The sequence below is a fragment of the Daphnia carinata genome, chromosome 3 (genome assembly GCF_022539665.2).
Source record: "Daphnia carinata strain CSIRO-1 chromosome 3, CSIRO_AGI_Dcar_HiC_V3, whole genome shotgun sequence".
Lineage (NCBI taxonomy): Eukaryota > Metazoa > Arthropoda > Branchiopoda > Diplostraca > Daphniidae > Daphnia > Daphnia carinata.
Genome location: NC_081333.1, coordinates 3686645 through 3704968, shown reverse-complemented (window position 1 = coordinate 3704968; position 18324 = coordinate 3686645). Strand labels below are relative to the sequence as shown.

General features: G+C 40.2%; 2 protein-coding genes and 1 long non-coding RNA gene across 3 annotated transcripts; 1 reads left to right on the top strand and 2 right to left on the bottom strand.

Moving 5' to 3' along the window:
* Positions 1 to 1210: 1210 nt before the first annotated feature.
* LOC130693556 (uncharacterized) lies at positions 1211 to 2340 on the bottom strand. The gene is made up of 3 exons (XR_009001710.2): positions 2258 to 2340; positions 2012 to 2194; positions 1211 to 1941 (listed from the first exon to the last, which is right to left on the bottom strand). It is a non-coding gene; the product is annotated as an uncharacterized LOC130693556 (long non-coding RNA).
* A 1607-nt stretch (positions 2341 to 3947) lies between these two features.
* LOC130693165 (protein Star-like) lies at positions 3948 to 5273 on the bottom strand. Its single transcript, XM_057516288.2, has 5 exons — positions 5009 to 5273; positions 4765 to 4940; positions 4496 to 4690; positions 4203 to 4436; positions 3948 to 4106 (listed from the first exon to the last, which is right to left on the bottom strand). The coding sequence occupies exons 1-5, from the start codon at positions 5271 to 5273 to the stop codon at positions 3960 to 3962; spliced, it is 1017 nt and encodes a 338-aa protein (XP_057372271.1). The 3' UTR covers positions 3948 to 3959.
* A 4277-nt stretch (positions 5274 to 9550) lies between these two features.
* On the top strand, positions 9551 to 18070 carry LOC130693502 (uncharacterized). The gene is made up of 16 exons (XM_057516655.2): positions 9551 to 9665; positions 11052 to 11382; positions 11732 to 12102; positions 12638 to 12724; positions 12911 to 13120; positions 13652 to 13758; positions 14857 to 15399; positions 15469 to 15663; positions 15758 to 15847; positions 15920 to 16133; positions 16247 to 16395; positions 16476 to 16562; positions 16676 to 17133; positions 17208 to 17319; positions 17392 to 17526; positions 17597 to 18070. Exons 2-16 carry the CDS (start codon positions 11096 to 11098, stop codon positions 17738 to 17740), a joined length of 3189 nt encoding a protein of 1062 aa, XP_057372638.1. The 5' UTR covers positions 9551 to 9665; positions 11052 to 11095; the 3' UTR covers positions 17741 to 18070.
* The last annotated feature ends 254 nt before the right edge of the window (positions 18071 to 18324 follow it).

Below are 18324 nucleotides of genomic sequence, written 5' to 3'. Positions count from 1 at the left end.
GGAAAGGGGACGTGGGGTGCCGCTTCGTCCGATGATGTGTTCACGGAGGGTGATGTGGCTGCCCACAAATCCGAACTAAAGGTTAATCGCTCCTGTAAAAATGTTCCAAATCTTCAGCTCTTCTTCCGGCCTCTCTTAGCCAATCACCGGGTAATCTCCCCGGTGGGTCAACAAGGCAGTGTCTCCCCCTGCCTGGGTTGACGGCAACTTTTGAAAGGGCTATTGTGCCTTTTTAAAGTTGCAAAAATAATTGTAATGTGCAGAGAATTGTCAATACAATTTTTTTTATAAAATATTTTTTGCAAAATTCGTTTCTTTCATTGTCTGTGTTAGCTTTGTTCACACATTACATTTATCAATTTTTTTTTTTGGCTTTGCTTTATTTGTTTTTGTCACATTTGATGGTAAGGTGACGGGTATTGGTTTATCGTTTATATGTAAGCATTCTATTATCAGCATTCTATTATTATCCAGGGATCGAACCCTGGATGTTCGGCATACCTCGCCGATGCTCTACCAATGAGCCACGAATCATATGATTTTAGTTTGGCTTTTTTTTCTAGTCACTTGTGGACTTGCATTTACACTTAGAATAAAACTGAAATGCAATTCTGCAATATTCTTAATACTCTTGTACAATATTCTACTTCATTTTTACACATCTACTGAGGTTTGAACCCAGGGTAACAGGTATCGCAGATAAAAGCTCTACCACAGAGCTAAGAACCTTATGGAAGCAATAGAAAGATAAACATATAGTTGTGAAAGACTGCATAAACATCCTAGACGATAACATATGATATGCGATAATAAAAAATTTAAATATATCTCGTGGCTCAATGTTAGAGCATCGGCGTTGCACGCTGAATGTCTGGGGATCGGTTCCCATACGAGTAAAACAAAATACAAAATTACTTCATAAAATATCCAATTGTTCCTTGAATCTAAGTTGAACAATTCAAAGAGTGTAATAAATAATACTTACAGATAAACGATAAACCAATGGAAACAATGCTTACCATCAAAGGTGACAAAAACAATAAAGGTGAATTAAGCAAGCTAAATATAAAAAGTGTAACGTGTGAACACAGCGAATACAGACAATGAAAGAAACGAATTTTGCAAAAAATATTTTATAAAAAAAATTTTATTGACAATTCTCTGCACATTACAATTATTTTTGCAACTTTAAAAAGGCACAATAGCCCTTTCAAAAGTTGCCGTCAACCCAGGCAGGGGGAGACACTGCCTTGTTGACCCACCGGGGAGATTACCCGGTGATTGGCTAAGAGAAGCCGGAAGAAGAGCTGAAGATTTGGAACATTTTTACAGGAGCGATTAACCTTTAGTTCGGATTTGTGGGCAGCCACATCACCCTCCGTGAACACATCATCGGACGAAGCGGCACCCCACGTCCCCTTTCCGGCCAGAGCCCTCCAAACCTCGGTATATGTTGTTTTTATATATACCGTACAGTAGGGGCATGACCCCCTACGGGCTTATTATGAGTCAAGGGGAAACGGGGCTTCAGAAAAGAAGGGAGCCCAGATATGCACTTCAATTTTTTAAATATCAAATACCGTCTGGGGAATCCGAATTAAGTATAGCAATGTCATGTCATCCATCCAATCAATACAATTTATTCAGTGTCTTGCCCCAACCAAGAATCTTTTCAGATCCAATGTTACTATTAACCTATATTGAGAAAAGAAAAACAACACCGTTAAACACATCAATTGTTGATCATGGAACTTACATGACTCATAGATTCAACTTCTGGTGGAAGCTTGGGAAAGGACATACAAATTGCAGATTAACTTCATTGTATAAGGCTCTTGAATGATAAACTAGCACCTGTAGAATGTTGCATTGTTGATAGTTGTTTTCCCAGTACATGAAAATCCTTTCCTATTGGATAAAATTTTTTTTGGTAGATAAGACCTGGTTGGCAAAAGGAGGAGAAATTCTTCGTCATAAATTCAAAATTATTTGAAGAAAAATCCTTTCATACCTAAAGAGTCCATGTATGATGTTCATCTCTGCAATAGCAGCAAAATTAAAACATCTTTAGGGCCATTTAAATACCCAGTTTCCCCAACACTCTGAACATAAAGGACAAGTTGTTCTTTAGACAGAGAAGCAGAATTATTTGAGGCTTCTAGCTGTGACAGAACTATAAAGGATTGCTGTTGTACTGGATTCATTAACACAAGATGGTACTTCTCATTAGGCAATTTGTATTACTCTATTAATTTACCTCACACCTTACGGTAATGCACTCTCAGTGTTTTTTCATCTGTAGGCTCACTCTTCCATCCTGTAACACTTCCAGACTTGATTTGATCCCCCGTTAAAATCTGTGAATGCAAAATAATAGCATTAAAAATACTTTTTCGATAGACAAAAAACCGAAAAGTACCTAATTCATGTTTTATGTTGAACTCATGCTATTTCTGGGTTTCCGTACCACACCCATTTTCAGCCCAAATACGATCCCACAATTGTTCAATTCCTTCGCTGCATGGACTTATTACTAACAATTCTTTTAGTGCAGCACTAACAGAATTTAACTTTAACACACTGTCAGGTGGTAGACTGAATAACTAAGCAATAAATAATTGTTTGTTAAAATTCTATACTTATTTTGAATTCTTATTTGAAAAGTTTAGGTACCTGACTGTGTTCGCCTAATGCCAATTCATCCTCATGTTCAGTTAGGGATGAGTTTGGAAAAACCTCCTTCACTGTTTGGAAACTGTTCCATTCCAATTTGTTCTTTTCCCCTAGCTGAGCTTGTAGACTCAAAATTTGAGCTACAAAACACAAATGAATAAAAGCAAATAAATAGAATCATTACGTATAAGCCCTTACCATCCTTAGCTTTGCTGTTATCTAATATTTTGTGTTGTTCCAATAATTGGGCCTGCAGCTTCATAATTTGATCTAATAAACAATAATTAATAATTGAAAACCAATATAATAATGTTTATACTTACCATCCTTTTGTTGTATTATCTTATCCATTTTTCAATTGTTCCTCCAGCCACGCGTTATTCTCCATCCACGCTACTTAACTAACTGCGAATGGCATCCAATGGACTGAAATTGCCTACGCCAGTAATAATGAGTCTGAGCGGTAGATGGCTACGTGTCGGAAAAAAAGAAAAAAGTGTGATTTTTTATTTTTTTTCCGCCATTTTTTTTTTTTTTATGTAAAACGGATTGCCATAAAGGCAATCCGTTTTACCATAAAAAAAAACATCTTGTTTCGCCATCTTTTTTTTTTTTTTTTTTTTTTAACGGATTGCCATATTTTTTATTTTTTTTGGTATTTTTTCCTGTTTTACTGATATCGCCATCTACCGGTCCCATTTCTAGTTAATACTCTACGTACACACACCGAATATTTCTACTGCATCAGCGCTAGCGTTGCGTCAAATATTCGGTTTTTTTCAAAAACGATTAACTTAATGAAAAAAAAATAGCTTTTTTTCCGGAATCAGCATCCAATTTTGAGTATATCCTGTGATATTCAACCAATTCCGTTGAGTGTCAGTTTTTGCAGAAAAATTTTTAAAGCCCGACAGAGAAAAGTCGGGCTTATTTAGTCGGGCTTAAAATTTCATTTCCCTCGTGCGATGTCACTAATACTCGAAAACTTGCCACGTTCGCCACCGGGGGACTTTAATTCGAATTAGTCGTTGATCGACTTAAAAGCATATTAAACTTTTGGAAATTAGCATCGTCCTGCACCTTTATATAAATCGATTTTGATCCGAATTACCACTATTATAGCAACTCATTTGACTACTTACCGTTGAAAATAGGAGCGTACAAAATATGTAGGATACAGAATTAAATTCAGTTAACCTAAAATTGATTCACATTCCATTTTCAACTATCATTGTCTAGCAATTTTATTTTTGCTCAAGAGACGAGTGAAACACAAGAATCGTTCATCAGATATTAATCAAATCTTTAACGAAGATGACATCTCTGGTGAACTGAAAATCAAATGCTCCAATCCTCATGAACCCACTGTCTTCCAAAAAACGAGACAACGCTTCCTGGCCTTCCGGGATGTGGTCCCATTCAACAGTCAACGTCTTTATGACATACAAGAGGGGAAAAAAAAATAGCAAAAAATATTCGGTGTTTAAAACAATTTTCGCAACTTTGCCATCACTTTTGATTTTATGTACCTTAATGTCAACTTTGTGCCAGGGGATGGTCTTGAGTATTTGCAGTTCGTGTCCTTCGACGTCGAGACTAAAAAAATCCACGTCTGTCCGCCCGACTGCCAACAAAACGGAATAAAACGGAAAACACTGAACTTTAACCGCATCAGGATCGACGCCCGGTATTCCAGGTTTCTGTAATGTATCCGCTTCAATATGACTGTGTCCAGGATCACCACTCTTTGGCTGAAATATAACCTGCATGGGAAACATTTTGAACTGATGGCTTAGGTATTCAAATTTTGATTATACTAAACCTCGGTAGGATACGGTTCTAAACTGAGACAGATGGGCAGCGTCCACGCTTTTCGGTTACGTGACAAGAGTTTTTGGAAAGTAATTGGATTGGCTTCGATCAGTATTCCACTCCAGTTGTATTTCCTTTCTAAATCGAGTGAATTCGACATGTATTCACCATTCAGGGCTCCGCATTCTACGAAGAATCCATCTGTCTGCACATACAGATTCATACAAATTAAAGTAGTCACATTAAAGAAATCTAAGAATCTTGAGCTTTCAATCGTACTTTATTTTTCAATAGCCTTAAAATGACACCCGTTTGACCAGGCGATCGATCCTTGTCGTCATCAGAGTCCAATTTCAGTGGGATGCTCGGTGGTGAAGGTTTATTCAAGTAATGTTGCCGGATCGTCTCGATAACGCAAGGATGATCCTGCGGCAATTTCTGGCTATTCATGTAATCTGCACAATCATCAGAAAGTAAAATAGAAAAAACAATCAAATCAAATAAAATTTCGATTGCAGCAAACCTAGGGAGCATTCACTGTTGCCTTGGCTTTCTTGTCCTGGTGAAACGTTTTCTTCCATCAAGTTGTAACTGCGATTCGAAGCCGGATATCTAGATGTTACCGGAGCGCTATTGACCAATTGATTTTGCTGTGACTCTTGATAATGATGGTGTATCACTTTTTCAGAATGCAAAAACAAAAATACGATCAGCAATAGGATGATCACAATCAAACAAAACTGGGCTTTTGAACGGGACTGGCAAGCGGTAACCCCAATGTTTTTCATCTTCTTAAAATAATGCAAACTACTTCGTCGGTTAGATCGTCATAGACTACGCTGCGCATCGGCTTGTGCTGCGATATATTTTACTTTCACTTGTAAGGGAAAAACCCAAAAAACTCCTATTGCATCCAAAACATAAGGTCCGACAACTGTTCAGGTGAGTCCACTGATGTTGAATTAATGTGCAGTTGGAGCTGTGGATGTGCTGACGAAGTTTCGTTGGAAGTTCCTTTAGTTTATAAAATGGAACATAATTTAGTATGCCAACGGTAGGGTGCGTACCGAACCCGATTCACACCGCCATCGGTTCTTTCCGTTTTATGAAACGAAACTGAGTTGGGACGGTTCCTCAGTGGTTCCTGGGAAACGTCTCATCCTGGAGTCGAAATACCGTACCCCCTACGCAGAGTAGCTCAATGGCGACGTAGCCTTTACGTCACGCTGAACGTCGTGTCTTTCTTCCGCCTCGATCTACGGACCAAAAACGAGCACGGGCAGGGCCTAGGGGGAAGTCCCCGACGCCGCTCAACCGTGAATAGCGTTTTGTTTTCTACAGGATCACACTGAACGATGAAAAATCGAAATAGGAACCTAATTAAGCCAAGTATTTGTCAGCCACGAAGATACAAATGCCTTTCAGATGCGCTTGTCCCAGCTACTCTACCGTCCTTGAATATATACATTTTTTACTCAAGAACTGCCCAAAGACCATGTTGTATTTAACTTAATGCTTAATATGTTAAAATATAGCCCAGAGAAAAGCATCAAATCTTACTGACGTCAGAGAGAAGTTTAAGCTTCACTTACTCACCGAAGGAAGGCAAACGTCATGGAACGCAATTTAAGTTTGCGAACATTACCGGAAAACAATTCTCAATTTTTAACACTCAACAGTTATTCTTTAAATACATTTCTAAACAACTTTAAGCGTTTCGTCATCAAATTTTATTGCACAGACTATTATAGCAATGAGTTACGGCAGTTCGCACACAATTACACGATCGTTGAAAGGTTGCCAAAATTTGCATGTGGAAACGTGTAGCCGGCAATAAACACAACCAAATGGAACATTTCAAGGCAACTACGATAAACAAAAATCTGAAAGAAAATCAAGAAAATTCTGCCATACACTCTTGATGTAAGGTGTGGTAAGCTGCGACTTACCTAAAGGTGGGTTACGTAATCGACAACCTGAGGGTCCCAATAGCCAAATTGAACGCCGCAATGTTTTGTAAAAAATACCACAGTCCTAACGCTTAAAATATCGCACCAATGTCAGTTTGATCAATGCGATTTGAAATAAATCAAATTCAAAATCAAGAGAATTGTACTCAATCTGCGGTACGATCCAATCCACAGGTTATAGAACCCGCACAGATATAACAATCAGCATGTAGCCTTGGTGTTTTCATCACCTTCACGCACTGCTTAACTCTACATCTGAATAAATCTTTTTAAAAAAATATTTTATATCTGAACAGAATCAGGATTTATACATTTATCCGGTTTGATTCTTCTTGTGCGTGGAACGTTGGGCCTTGAAACTGTCAATGAATCGCAGATACGTCAACGATCAGCCAAGTGGAATTCCGGAACGTTTTTTTGCAACGTTCAAAAATTGTCCCGAGGAAATCAATACATTGTAGATGATAATTTGTTCAGCTGGTCAGCCATGACAGGAAACGATTCGATGACATTTCATGCTATTGTATATGCAAATCTTTTTATTTTTTTTTGTGCTGAAAAATACCTCGAGAATTCACAGACAAATTCAAGAGCGCAACTGAACTGAATAGAACAAGTTAACGTGAATAAAGTTAACGTTCATTCATTGTCCAAATTCTTATTTTTTTTATTGTTTCGTAAGATATTCTTGCCAACAGTTAGTTCCGCCAACTCAGTCGGGGGTTCAACCGACAGCTTACACGAGGCGCTGAACAAAAACGTTTAACACAATCAATCACAGTTGTGGCCGATTGTAATGGTCGAGCAAGTGCCGATGTTTAAAACAAAACAAAAAAAATATATATAAAATTTTTTTTTTAAAAAATAGTATTTTCTCACCATGTCTCTTCATACGCTCCCATCTTTTAAGACAAACAAATAAACGACGTAAATAAAATTTTGTTCACGCCGGCCATTGAGGACGAACCTAAAGATTAATATGGGAGACACACCATTACATAATAGTTAAAAAGGCCCTTTTTATTTTATTCAAGACACGAGAAAAAAAAAACAAATTATAAAGACGGTCCGAGCTTTCACTAGGGTGATCGAGGACACGTATCAAACGCTTTATGTATTCGTCCCCACATCAAGGTGAGAAGCTAAAATTCCCTTTTAACTCTCACGGACTGTATAATTTAAAGGCTAGTCTATAGTTGATCGTGAGTTCCTTTATAACGTTACTACCTCCACTATCCATTTGCATTACCATCAACACACGTTTGTATACAATTTGCACTTGAACGAGAAATGCAAATAAGCTCCAATATCCGGAGCACAGAGTGACGTCACGGACTAAGCTCGATACATTATGAATCAATGTTTTGTGTTACCATTTTTCCTTGTATAACGAAAGGGAACTGGACAGTCACGGTCATGCACACCCTCTCTAGTTCCGGCTCTTTTGTTGTTGACATTTCTCCGGAAAAATAAAATGATGCTATAGACGGTTGTCATTGACGACAGACATCCGCTCTAGCTAGCATTTTCTATATAAGAAAAACAAAGAAACAGGTGATGATGTTGGGAAACCACGGGGGGGGGGGGGGGGGGGGAATGGCGAGTTTGGGAGTTTTTCATCAATTTGATGATCAAATCTCACGCGAAATGTAGAACCGGTGGAACATGAGAGAATCTTGCTCGCGCGAAAAGAATCGTTTTTATTTTTTCCTTTTAAGCTTTTTGTTTGTAAGTGTTGATTCGGAAGGCAGCAGCAGTTGTTCATTACGAATAATGGACGCGCGCCGCATATAAAGAGTTCCGTTTTTTCAAAACGAAAAAATGTGTGATTGTTTTTGCCGTAATTATCCCTTCGTTAAATGCCGTTCAGTTTCCCTATTATGTAATCTTCATTATGGGAAACGGTGGTGCCTAAACACTCAGCCTTTTTTTTTTATGTTACCATGCACTACAATCGGCACTTTCAAAAAATTTCCGAAGAAGGGACGAAGTACGGAAAATGATTGTGGAAGAATGAATACAATTTTTCAGGGGGTAAAAATGTACCTGATCTAACATAATTAAAGGTTTAAAAAAATACATATTAATGATAATTTATGAATAATGAATGGTAACCTCCCCAAGTCCGGGGTTAAAGAACGCCATTTTTTTTTCTCTTAACAGTTCAAATCGCAAATAAATTGTTTAGTTTATAATAAGTATACGTGCAAGTTGGGGAAAAAAACGATAGTTGGAAGGGAGCCTTTGGCATGCCACTCGGAGTCAGTGTACCGTTGATTGTTGCACTGCGTTAAAGGGGGAGGAAATTGTTTTCAGAGATTTCACAGAGAAACAAAAGCAGGAAAACACCCATTCCAAACGCGCCTCCTATAAAAATGTTGTTCTCATCGTCAATACTGCGTGAACCTCTTCTGTCCACCGTGACCAAATAAAAAAATAATAAGATACGTCACTACGTACATGTAAATAGCGGCACTTACCAGGGAAATTTCCAACAGCGATGATTGGCCCCCCCAAAACAACTAACCGTTTCATGTTTATTTATTACAGATCATAGCAAGATGAAGAGAAAAAAAAGGCCCAATTTCAAACGACATCCGATCTTCAAAAATTCATTTCATCCTCCGCTTCTGCGCAATTGCTCGTGCGTGTTCGTCTATATTCTTTTGTTTTTTTCCTAAGGGATCCACACATTATTATTCCCTGCCTTTTCTTTTTTTTTTAATATTATTAAAAGAAGAATGGTAGAAGACAAACGACGAGAACAATGGCTGCTGTCGGAACTATTTCGAAGGCGGGCAGAAAGCCAGCTGACATTGCTTTTCGGATAGTTATCGTCGCACACAGGATTGCTCTAGAGTCAGCCGAAACAGTCACGTGACTAGCACCTGTGCCACAGGCCCACCCAACTCAAGGGAAGAGACACAGACACAGACAGTAAACAAAAAAAAAAAACACAGTGTTTGCGTGCGTGTCGATGCTACCTGCGCCGTGCGTTGGAAGCGACCGTTCAGTTCACCTACGGCTTTGCTCGTGATAGGACGCGCATTTGGTTTTGTCTCGAAGAAGATACTTTTTGTTAATTACGTCACTACAGGCTGTTATTCGAACGATTTCGATTTTTTTAGTGCCAATGGTGATTTGTTTTTTTTAAGTGAATCATTCTTCGATTAATTAAAGGAAGTTGACGGAAGCGACACCAACGGACAGGTAAAATACCATTACCTTTTTGATTGATTTTTAAATTAGTTTTAATGAAAGTTTGAAACAAATAAAGAAATACAAAAAAAAAGTGAATGAGGATGGATAAGGAAAGCTGGACAGGCAAACTGTCAGACAAAAGAAAGAGTGGTTGAAACAGGGAAGAAGAAGGGAGGGGGGAGGATGGAAATAACAGGAAGTCTTCCATTATTTTCAAAGGGAATATACATGCGCTTTTTCGAAAATGTGTGTGCGACGTTTCCAGGTGCGGTTTTTTTTTTTCTTCTTCAAGCTGGCGAACGGGGCAATGGGAGACAAAGAAATGGAGACATAGTCCCTCCGTATGTTCTTTGACACGAAGGGGTGCAGGTGTAGTAGAGACAGCGACACAATAGCGGATAATTATACACGACTCCGTTCCACTCGAAGAAAGAAAAAAAAAATTATTTCCGGTTCAAATCAGCTCGACACGGTTCAGCGAATTGTCTTTGAAAACAAAAAAACAAAACAAAAAAACACGAGTGTGTGGCTAGCGTGATTGGACGTAGTGAAAATTGGTTCAAGTTTCTCACGAAATGGCATTGACAATTCATCCGAAATTCGAACAGAATTGATTAATATTCAAATCACGCCACGTCCCATTTGATTTAAAAAAAACTCGACCTTCTACACAATGTCATGCTTAATGAATCACCGCCGAAACTTGTGCAATTAAAACAAGGATATTAAAAGAAGAAGAGGTGCGTGCGCATCAGATTCGATTAGAAACAACGGAAGCAATTTGCAATTGAAACAAACGTACACAATTAAATAGCTGGGATTCTTGTAAAACATCGTCTGTGGGAAAAAAATTCAACAAATTAAAAAGCTGGAAGCCAACTGCAGATTTTTCGCACATTTACCACACGCACGCAGACAGAAGCGCAAGTTTAATGCGCTCGATAGTCCAATCACGTTTTACGATCAATCCCTTTCCTCGTTCTTTTCCTTTTTCTTTCTATTTCGTTTCGCATTGGGGAAAATGATGGAAAAGATGTGCGATCACGGAATGTCTCTCGCTGCCGGATGGCGAAGGCAAATGCAAATATAACGGAATTCGACCGCAGTTGTTCTTTTGCCACTAAAAAGGGAAAAAAAAAACAAAAGAAAAAATAATAATATGGCTAATAAAAATAGCAAAAGGAAGATGGCCTGATGGTAAGAAGAAAAAAAAAGAGCCGTGGTTATTTCCGCGGGCACTCATCCGGCAAATTATCCGGCAGCAGACAGATCATTCCACTCGCGGATTTTACCGTTGTCGCACTGTGCGCGTGAATTCTTGCCATTTTCATCTGCATCAGGGAACTGTACACGGACTCCTTTTTTATTTTTTTATCTGTTTTTTTTTTTGTCCAGATTATTGGCATTAGACTAGATAGAAAGAGAAAACAAAAAACAAAATGGTGGTCAGTACGGAGTCGAGTGGTCCGCCGAAGACGAGGAAAAAGAGACCTGCCGGAAGCAAAAGTCGTCGATCATCTTCGTCGTGCAGCGCTGCTTCGGATGTCGCTAATCATCAGCAAGACGCCTACCTTTACGATCAGCCTCGCAACATAGCCGAATCGCTGCACGGAGTCAGTGAGGAAGATCATCTTTACGATGTCGTCAAACCGCGAGGAGAGCCCGCCGGCGATAACACTTACCAGAACATCGACAGCCGCGCAGTTTACCAGAACATGGACGACATGTAAGTTAAACGAATTTCGATTTTTTTTTTTCAATTCGAAATTCAAAAGAATTGAATTTCCACTCCACAATGAAAGTGCTTCTTGTATTTCAATCCCCACCGCAATTTAATCTTCTCTAAAAAACAAAATCAAAAGCTAAAAAAGTGAGACCGCATTTCAAGGTCTATTGATTGATCATGCCCTCCCCACGTCCTGATATCCCGCACAATCATCGACGCTCGGAACAACGAATATCGAATGACGATAGTTTTAGCGGTTTATTGTTAAGCCCCGTCATACGCAAAGGAAGACGGAACAACAGCGAAACCTCCAATGTCATTGGCATGCAAAACATTTGATTCGTTACAGTTACGACAAGCCCGTGCGCAAAGGCAAGAGCAAAAAGGCTTCGCTGGTGGTACAATCGCACTATCAGAATGTGACGTTCGACGATCATCACGACGTGCATGCCATCGACGAGGGAGACGATGACGATCACACATACCTCAACATCCGTACTTACGACATTCCTCGTTCATCTGCCACCAATATCTATGATCAGCCACGAATTGGCGGCAACAACCTCAACCACGTCAACAACAACAACAATCTGCCTCTGGACAGTGATTACGACTACCCTAAAGGCTTGATCCCGCTCTCTGCCCGTCTGCTGCTCAACGCCAGCCGCAAGCACCTCCATCATTGCGACGCCGATTCGCTGGACGGCGATCAATCTCCGGGTAAGGTTGTTTCATCTTTCTGACTTGAAACATTGTTAAACTAGTTCTTAAAAAAAAATGGAAGATCAGCATATTTTGAATGATTTACGAGATTTCGAAACAAGCTGACGCTAAATCTTTTTGGCTGAGAAAAAGAACTGAAAAGAGATACGTTTCTGGCCGGTTAGTGGTGCAGTAAGCGGGCTGAAGAGGCGGGGTCGTTGGCCAGTAGTTTTCGGTTCGTTGAACTGCTTCTTCTTCTTCTTCTTCTTCTTCTTCTACTTTTAATAATATACCAAGTTTTATTGCTGTCGGGGCTGCGACAGCACATCCAGCGGTCAGCACTCCTTCCTTCTTGTTGTCGGTTGTGCATCAAAAACAGCATCTGCTGCTTATGAGTTCGTTGAAACATGATTATGAATCAAACTAATCACCTGAGGGGGGGGGGAGGCTTTTTAAACCACATGCGTGAATACGTGAAAAACACCGTTTTTTCTATTTGATTTTTAATATCTACATTTTTTTTTTTTGGCTTTTGTCCTCTCGAAAAAAAAAGACCATGATATCGACGACGGACTAACTGAACTGCGGTCGGGATCATCGCCCGACGAAGGCATCGGCACAGAACTCGATTCCCCTAAAGGTATACGATCCCCACCATGCGAAAAACAAATACGCTCTTCTTCGTCCCTCATCTTCATATGAAACTAACTGTTTATTGCTTGCAATGCGCGCACATACATATAGAAAATTGATTTCCTTTCTTCTAACGGGATTTCATTCTTGTCGTGGCTTTTATGAACGATTTAAACAAAAAAAAAAAAATCAGGATTAGGCGTTATCACTGAAGAGGAACAGGATGAAGCGCAAGAGGTACTTGGGCTGGTCGAATCGCCCGAGGAGAATTGCTACTCGAATGTCGCAGTGATCCAGCCGAGGAAAAAGAAGAGCCGAAACAAGTCGACCAGCAAAAACAAAGCGCCTCGTGAGCCGACCGACGAAGCCGTTCCACTCCAACAGACGAACGACATTATACCCGGTACTATACATAGTCATTCATATCAAATCGAATTCTAATATATTTTTTTTTACGACGAATTTTTTCTGATTTCCATTTTCTTGTTTGGGAAGGGAGAGGAATTTTTCGTTGTTGTTGTGAAAAACATAGTCGTTTTTGAAAAAAAAAAAATTAAATCTTTATTTAATTCACGGCTGGTTGCCAATGATGTGCCGGATGAGAATCACGGCACTTAAAAGTCTGGCACTTTTTTTCGGGTATATCGAAGCAAAACTTTTCCTCATCCACCCCCCCCCCCCCCCCTTCTTCCTTTTTTTTTTTTTTACTTGTATTGTTGTCTTTCCGGAATCGGAAAATGCTTTCTCTTCTGATTTTCTCACGATTCTGAACGAAAAAAACAAAAATGAAAATAACGCCAAAAATGCTAGGGAAGAATCTTCATGAAAAATGTGCCAGTCATCATCGGCACTCTTAGCGATCAACTCCTCCAGTCTTTTAAATTTGTGTTTTCATTTGTTTTATATTAAAATATATCTTTTGTAAAAAAACTAGTTAAAGAAGGCGATCCGGCCGCTCAAGAGGAACGGATTCAAAAGGATCGGTGCATCGAAATTTATTGCGAAACGCTGCGACAGAGAAACAGTCACAAAACCACAAAGGTAAACAATTGCAGCATGTTCTTTTGTTTTTTGATCATTATTTTAAAACGTACGTTTGCTCAGACTTCCGTTTGAAATTATGCAAAACACGGGTTTGGGCCATCTGTCCTCTGCGTCAACAAACTTTGCGTTCTCGTGTGCTCGTATCGCACAATATATCACGTAGCCATGCGCAGCCAAATCACTATTGAATTTGACGTTAATAACCCGAAGGCCCTCCCACTCAACAAAATTAAACCAAAGTGTGTTGTGTACTCATCGTGAGTCACGCTTGCGTTGTTAGCACGTCGACGTCCACCCCTCTCTTTATTTCTCTCAATTGGATTCACACGTTTTCGTTATTACAAAGATGCGCCAGATGTTCTCCTTTTTTATTTATTTATTTTTTTTTTTTTTTCACGTTTAGTTTCGTTTATCCTTGCCATGAAAAGCGATGGCTAGACCATTTCCCGCGGCATTAATTCACATCGGGAGGTAAAAATAAAAACAAATAAAAAAAGATTTGAATAGACGTGAACACATTATCATTGACTCTCAAATCGCGTTTGGCAAAAAAAAAGAGAATAGATTCTTTTTAAGAAGTAAAAGTTTTGAAAATAATTGGGGTGAAACAGAGGCGGCCATCTTGCTGTTTACCTGTCTTTTTACGTTTCACGATGTGCAAAGCGGAAAAAAAAACAATGAGGCCGTTCGTGATCCAGATAGTCCTTGCGCATGAAGAGAAATGGCCGCACTCGATTTACGTGTCGCTTGACCGGTTGAATGAATTATATATAAAAAATAAAAATAATGCAGCATTTACTCTCCACCCCTGACACTCTTTCTGCAAAGTGAAAACAACCTAGATTATTACTGACCACTATCAAAAATGAAAACAATCAAACGGCCAGTGTGATCATTGAAACGAAAGATGCAACAACTTTGTTCTCTTATCGTCCCCTTTCTCTAATTGTTAAATCCAATGGAAATTCGGCTTTATAAATACATTTCGGTAAGAGTTAAACTACAGCCCCCCCCCCTTCGCTCCGCTCAATTCAATTCGTAGAATTCCAGAAATTAAAAATCAATTCCCTAAAATTTACATTTGAAAAATTGCAGGCCAATGTTCGTGAATTAGTGAGCGTGCAGTCATCGAAGGATCACAACATGGATTACAATTCAACCATCCGCCGCATGAAGAAGTTCCTGCCGTCCGTCAAAGTGTTGCGCAACCAGTTCGAATCGAAAAGCATAATGCTGCAGAGTGACGTTAAACTGAAACAAGGCCGGGCCGCCGTTAAATTGAGCGACAGCGTCAAAGATCCGGCTGCGTCCGTCCGCAAATGGAAGTCGACCAGCAACTTCCATCAGCAAGATTCGGCATCGTCGACGGAGGCCGAACGCAGCCGGAGCAGCAGCCTCGGCAGCCTGGATGAAATTACGAGCACGATAAGCTCGGCCAGCAGCTCAGGCCAGGCCAGTTCGGGTAGTTCATCCAGCGGCAATCACTCGTCGGCCAGCATGCTGGAACACTTACCGAAAAAAGATCATTCATCGTCGGTGATCAGTTTGATCCAGCCCATCATTCTGATCGATATGAACGACAAGGACAAAGACTACGACATGTACCGTCCACGCCATTCAACCGCCCAATGGAACCCGGTCAGTTTGAATTTTCCCGCTATCAATCGATTAATTAACTCAAAGGCATTTGTTTTTTGTTTTTTTTAGACATCACTGCTGGATGATTTGTATCGAATTCAAGAGCTGATACCCGATGAAGCGAATGGGAAAGATTATCCGGCTGCAGTGGCCATCGAAGGAGCGTTAGATAAATTGCCTTCCGGTCGTCGTAAAGCCACGTTTTGGAACGCCTGGAAGCGCAGATTCTTCCAAGCCAAGGATGGCTACCTTTACTGTCACCAGGTACGCGTTCAGGACGATTTGTTCATTTAAAAAAACAAAATGAGCCACAGCATGGAACGCAATTTCATTTTTGGACCGACGTGAAACATTACAGAACAGCCAATCGGAAAAGCCCAACATTGTGTTCCAGTTGGTTGGCGGCCAAGTTGAAATCGACAACAACATGATCAGCATCGACGACGGGGTACGTGTGTCATCGTGAATGTCACATCGTCGAATTTATTTATGTGTTTTTGTTTTCCTTGGGATGAAATAGAAAGGACATTACATGGTCGTCAGAGGAAGTACGAAGGCGGAAGCGGATCGCTGGTATCAGGCGCTTTTGAGCCACGTGAATTACAAGGGAAATTCTTTGCTGCACGCATACGTCCGACCGCAAGCCATGCCGAAAGAACCGAAATTATTCAAGGACATTGTCATTCTTGATTTAGGCTCATCGTCCGTCCGAGCCGGCATTCTCTCCGCCCAAGGTAATAATATAAACGCATGTGGAAATCAATCACGAAATCCAATGGGAAAACTGACACATTGTTTTTGTTTTCTTTTAAATTGATTTATTTTATTTTTCCTTGTGGGAAATTAGCCACTCTACCTCAGGTGTTCTTCCCCTCGGTGGCTGCTGTTGATAAAACTAGCGGTCACTATGTGGCTTTCGGTACACAGGCCGTTCTGCCCGAGGTGCGAGCCAATAGCACTCTCGCCCATCCATTGCGTTCCCCTAAAATTTCCAAGGTATTTGTTTTTTGTCCCTTTCCTTCAATAATTGAATATTTGAAAATTGTTGTAATCAAAATTAAATAATGTCCTTTCAGTTTATGTTGGATATGGAAGGCGTGGCCGGACTCATCCAGACGGCCTTCAGGCAACTGAACATCGAGCCATCGTCTTACGGAATTCAGGTTAAAAGATTTTGAAAGAATAAAAAGCAAAACCGCATTTATTAGATAATCAATTCTTAAATGTTTATATATTTTTTTATTATTATGATTTGATCGATAAAAAAAAAATGTAGGTGAGCGTACCAAAACACCTGAACCATGCGACCCAGGCGGAACTGGTCCGTCTCCTGTTTGACGATTTCGGTCTTCAAGCGGTCAATCTGACTCACCAATCGGTTTTGAGTATGTTGTCGTACAACTCGACATCAGGCATTGTGGTGGACATCGGTGACCGAATCGACATTGTGCCCATCATGGATGGCTACATGCTCGAGTCGAGTGCGTCGCAGGTGCCTTATGGTGGCCAGCAACTGGTCGACCACCTGCGCCACTTCCTCGTCCAGCAGCGCTGCTCCCTTTTCACCGACGTCGAATCTTATTTAATCCGCCATGTACTGGAGAAATTAGCTTACGTGGCAGGTCCAGACACGAACGCCTATCACACGGAATTGAGCAAAGCCAAGAGCGATCCGTCGTCCGTCAGAGACACGGTCGATCTAAAGCCGTTCAGCAACGGCCAACTGCCTTGGGAGTCAGTTTGAACTCATAAAGAATTTTAGGTTAGCATTACGTCATTTAAATGTTCTCTTCTTTTTTTTTTTTCAGGGAAGTTTCACTTGAAATTGGCCGTTTCCAGGTGACTGAAGGTCTTTTCCATCCGGAAGCTTGGGGTTTAGATAACCCGGGAATCCAGAAACTCGTCCACAAGGCCATTCAGGTAAATAGACAAGCAGCAAAATCTATTGAAACATCATTCTAAATCGTTTTTTTTTCAATTGAAATGTTACAGGATTGCAGTGTGGACATCCGCAAGGAAATGGTGCGCAGTATTTTCCTAAGTGGAGGTGTTACCCTACTGCCCAACTTTCCAGAACGGCTCGAAGCCGAAATAGATCGACTCACGCCGTCGCATCTCATCCCTAAAGTATTGTAGAACGTCCCTAAGCTCCCCGTCGTAAACCTCAATTGATTCAATTATTTTTAACGACACACAGGTTCACGCTTCGCCGTATCGCTATCACGCCGCATTCCTTGGCGCTTGCGTTCTGAGCAATTCAACGACCTACGAGCAATCGAAAATCAGCCGAGACGAATGGCGGACCAATGGCGCTGAAACCGTTCGCAAATGGAAGCCTTAAGAACTTGTTGAATTTTTTTTTTTTCAAACTCATTTCTTTAATTAGATGATTAAGTTTTGATATTTAAAAAGATTGTGCTCGTCTTTTCCCACCTTCAAAGGTAAAATTTCAAAATGCCCTTAACTTGTTTAAAAAGACGGAACTAGAGATGCTTTCGAAGAATAACATCGCAGAGGTGGTCGGCTCCCTCTTTAAAAGCAACATTCGATAATTGTTTTACACAGTGTCAATTGAAAACATGAATTTCTCAAACTTCTTTTTACTGCAGAGTGTATCATACATACCGCTTCGTTCTATTGAGAGAGACAAATAAAATTGCTTTCGACAAAAGGCTGTACGACCCTTTGATTTATTTAATCAAAAGAAAGAACACGCCTTTAAGTGAATGGCTGAAGGAAAATTATGGGACAGTGAACGGGAAAGCAAAATAAAAAAAAATATCGGGGAGACAGTCGCAGAGTCGGCGAGATAAAATAAAAACCAAGAAAAATGCCCCTCCCTCCCTGTGAAAGGACCGAAGGATGATGACAAAAAAGGGAGAGTGAAACAACAAAAAAGGCTACAAGAATGAAAAGAGGGACGAC

What these genes read in the sequence shown, in the direction of transcription:
- LOC130693165 (XM_057516288.2), bottom strand. Translation starts at nt 5,273, where the DNA reads ATGAAAAACATTGGGGTTACCGCTTGCCAGTCCCGTTCAAAAGCCCAG. An exon ending in TAGAACCGTATCCTACCGAG is followed by an intron (nt 4,437 to 4,495) that starts GTTTAGTATAAT and finishes TTTCCCATGCAG; the next exon opens with GTTATATTTCAGCCAAAGAG. An exon ending in GGCACAAAGTTGACATTAAG is followed by an intron (nt 4,107 to 4,202) that starts GTACATAAAATC and finishes TATGTCATAAAG; the next exon opens with ACGTTGACTGTTGAATGGGA.
- LOC130693502 (XM_057516655.2), top strand. Translation starts at nt 11,096, where the DNA reads ATGGTGGTCAGTACGGAGTCGAGTGGTCCGCCGAAGACGAGGAAAAAG. An exon ending in CATCGTCTTACGGAATTCAG is followed by an intron (nt 16,563 to 16,675) that starts GTTAAAAGATTT and finishes AAAAAAATGTAG; the next exon opens with GTGAGCGTACCAAAACACCT. An exon ending in CGTCGCATCTCATCCCTAAA is followed by an intron (nt 17,527 to 17,596) that starts GTATTGTAGAAC and finishes AACGACACACAG; the next exon opens with GTTCACGCTTCGCCGTATCG.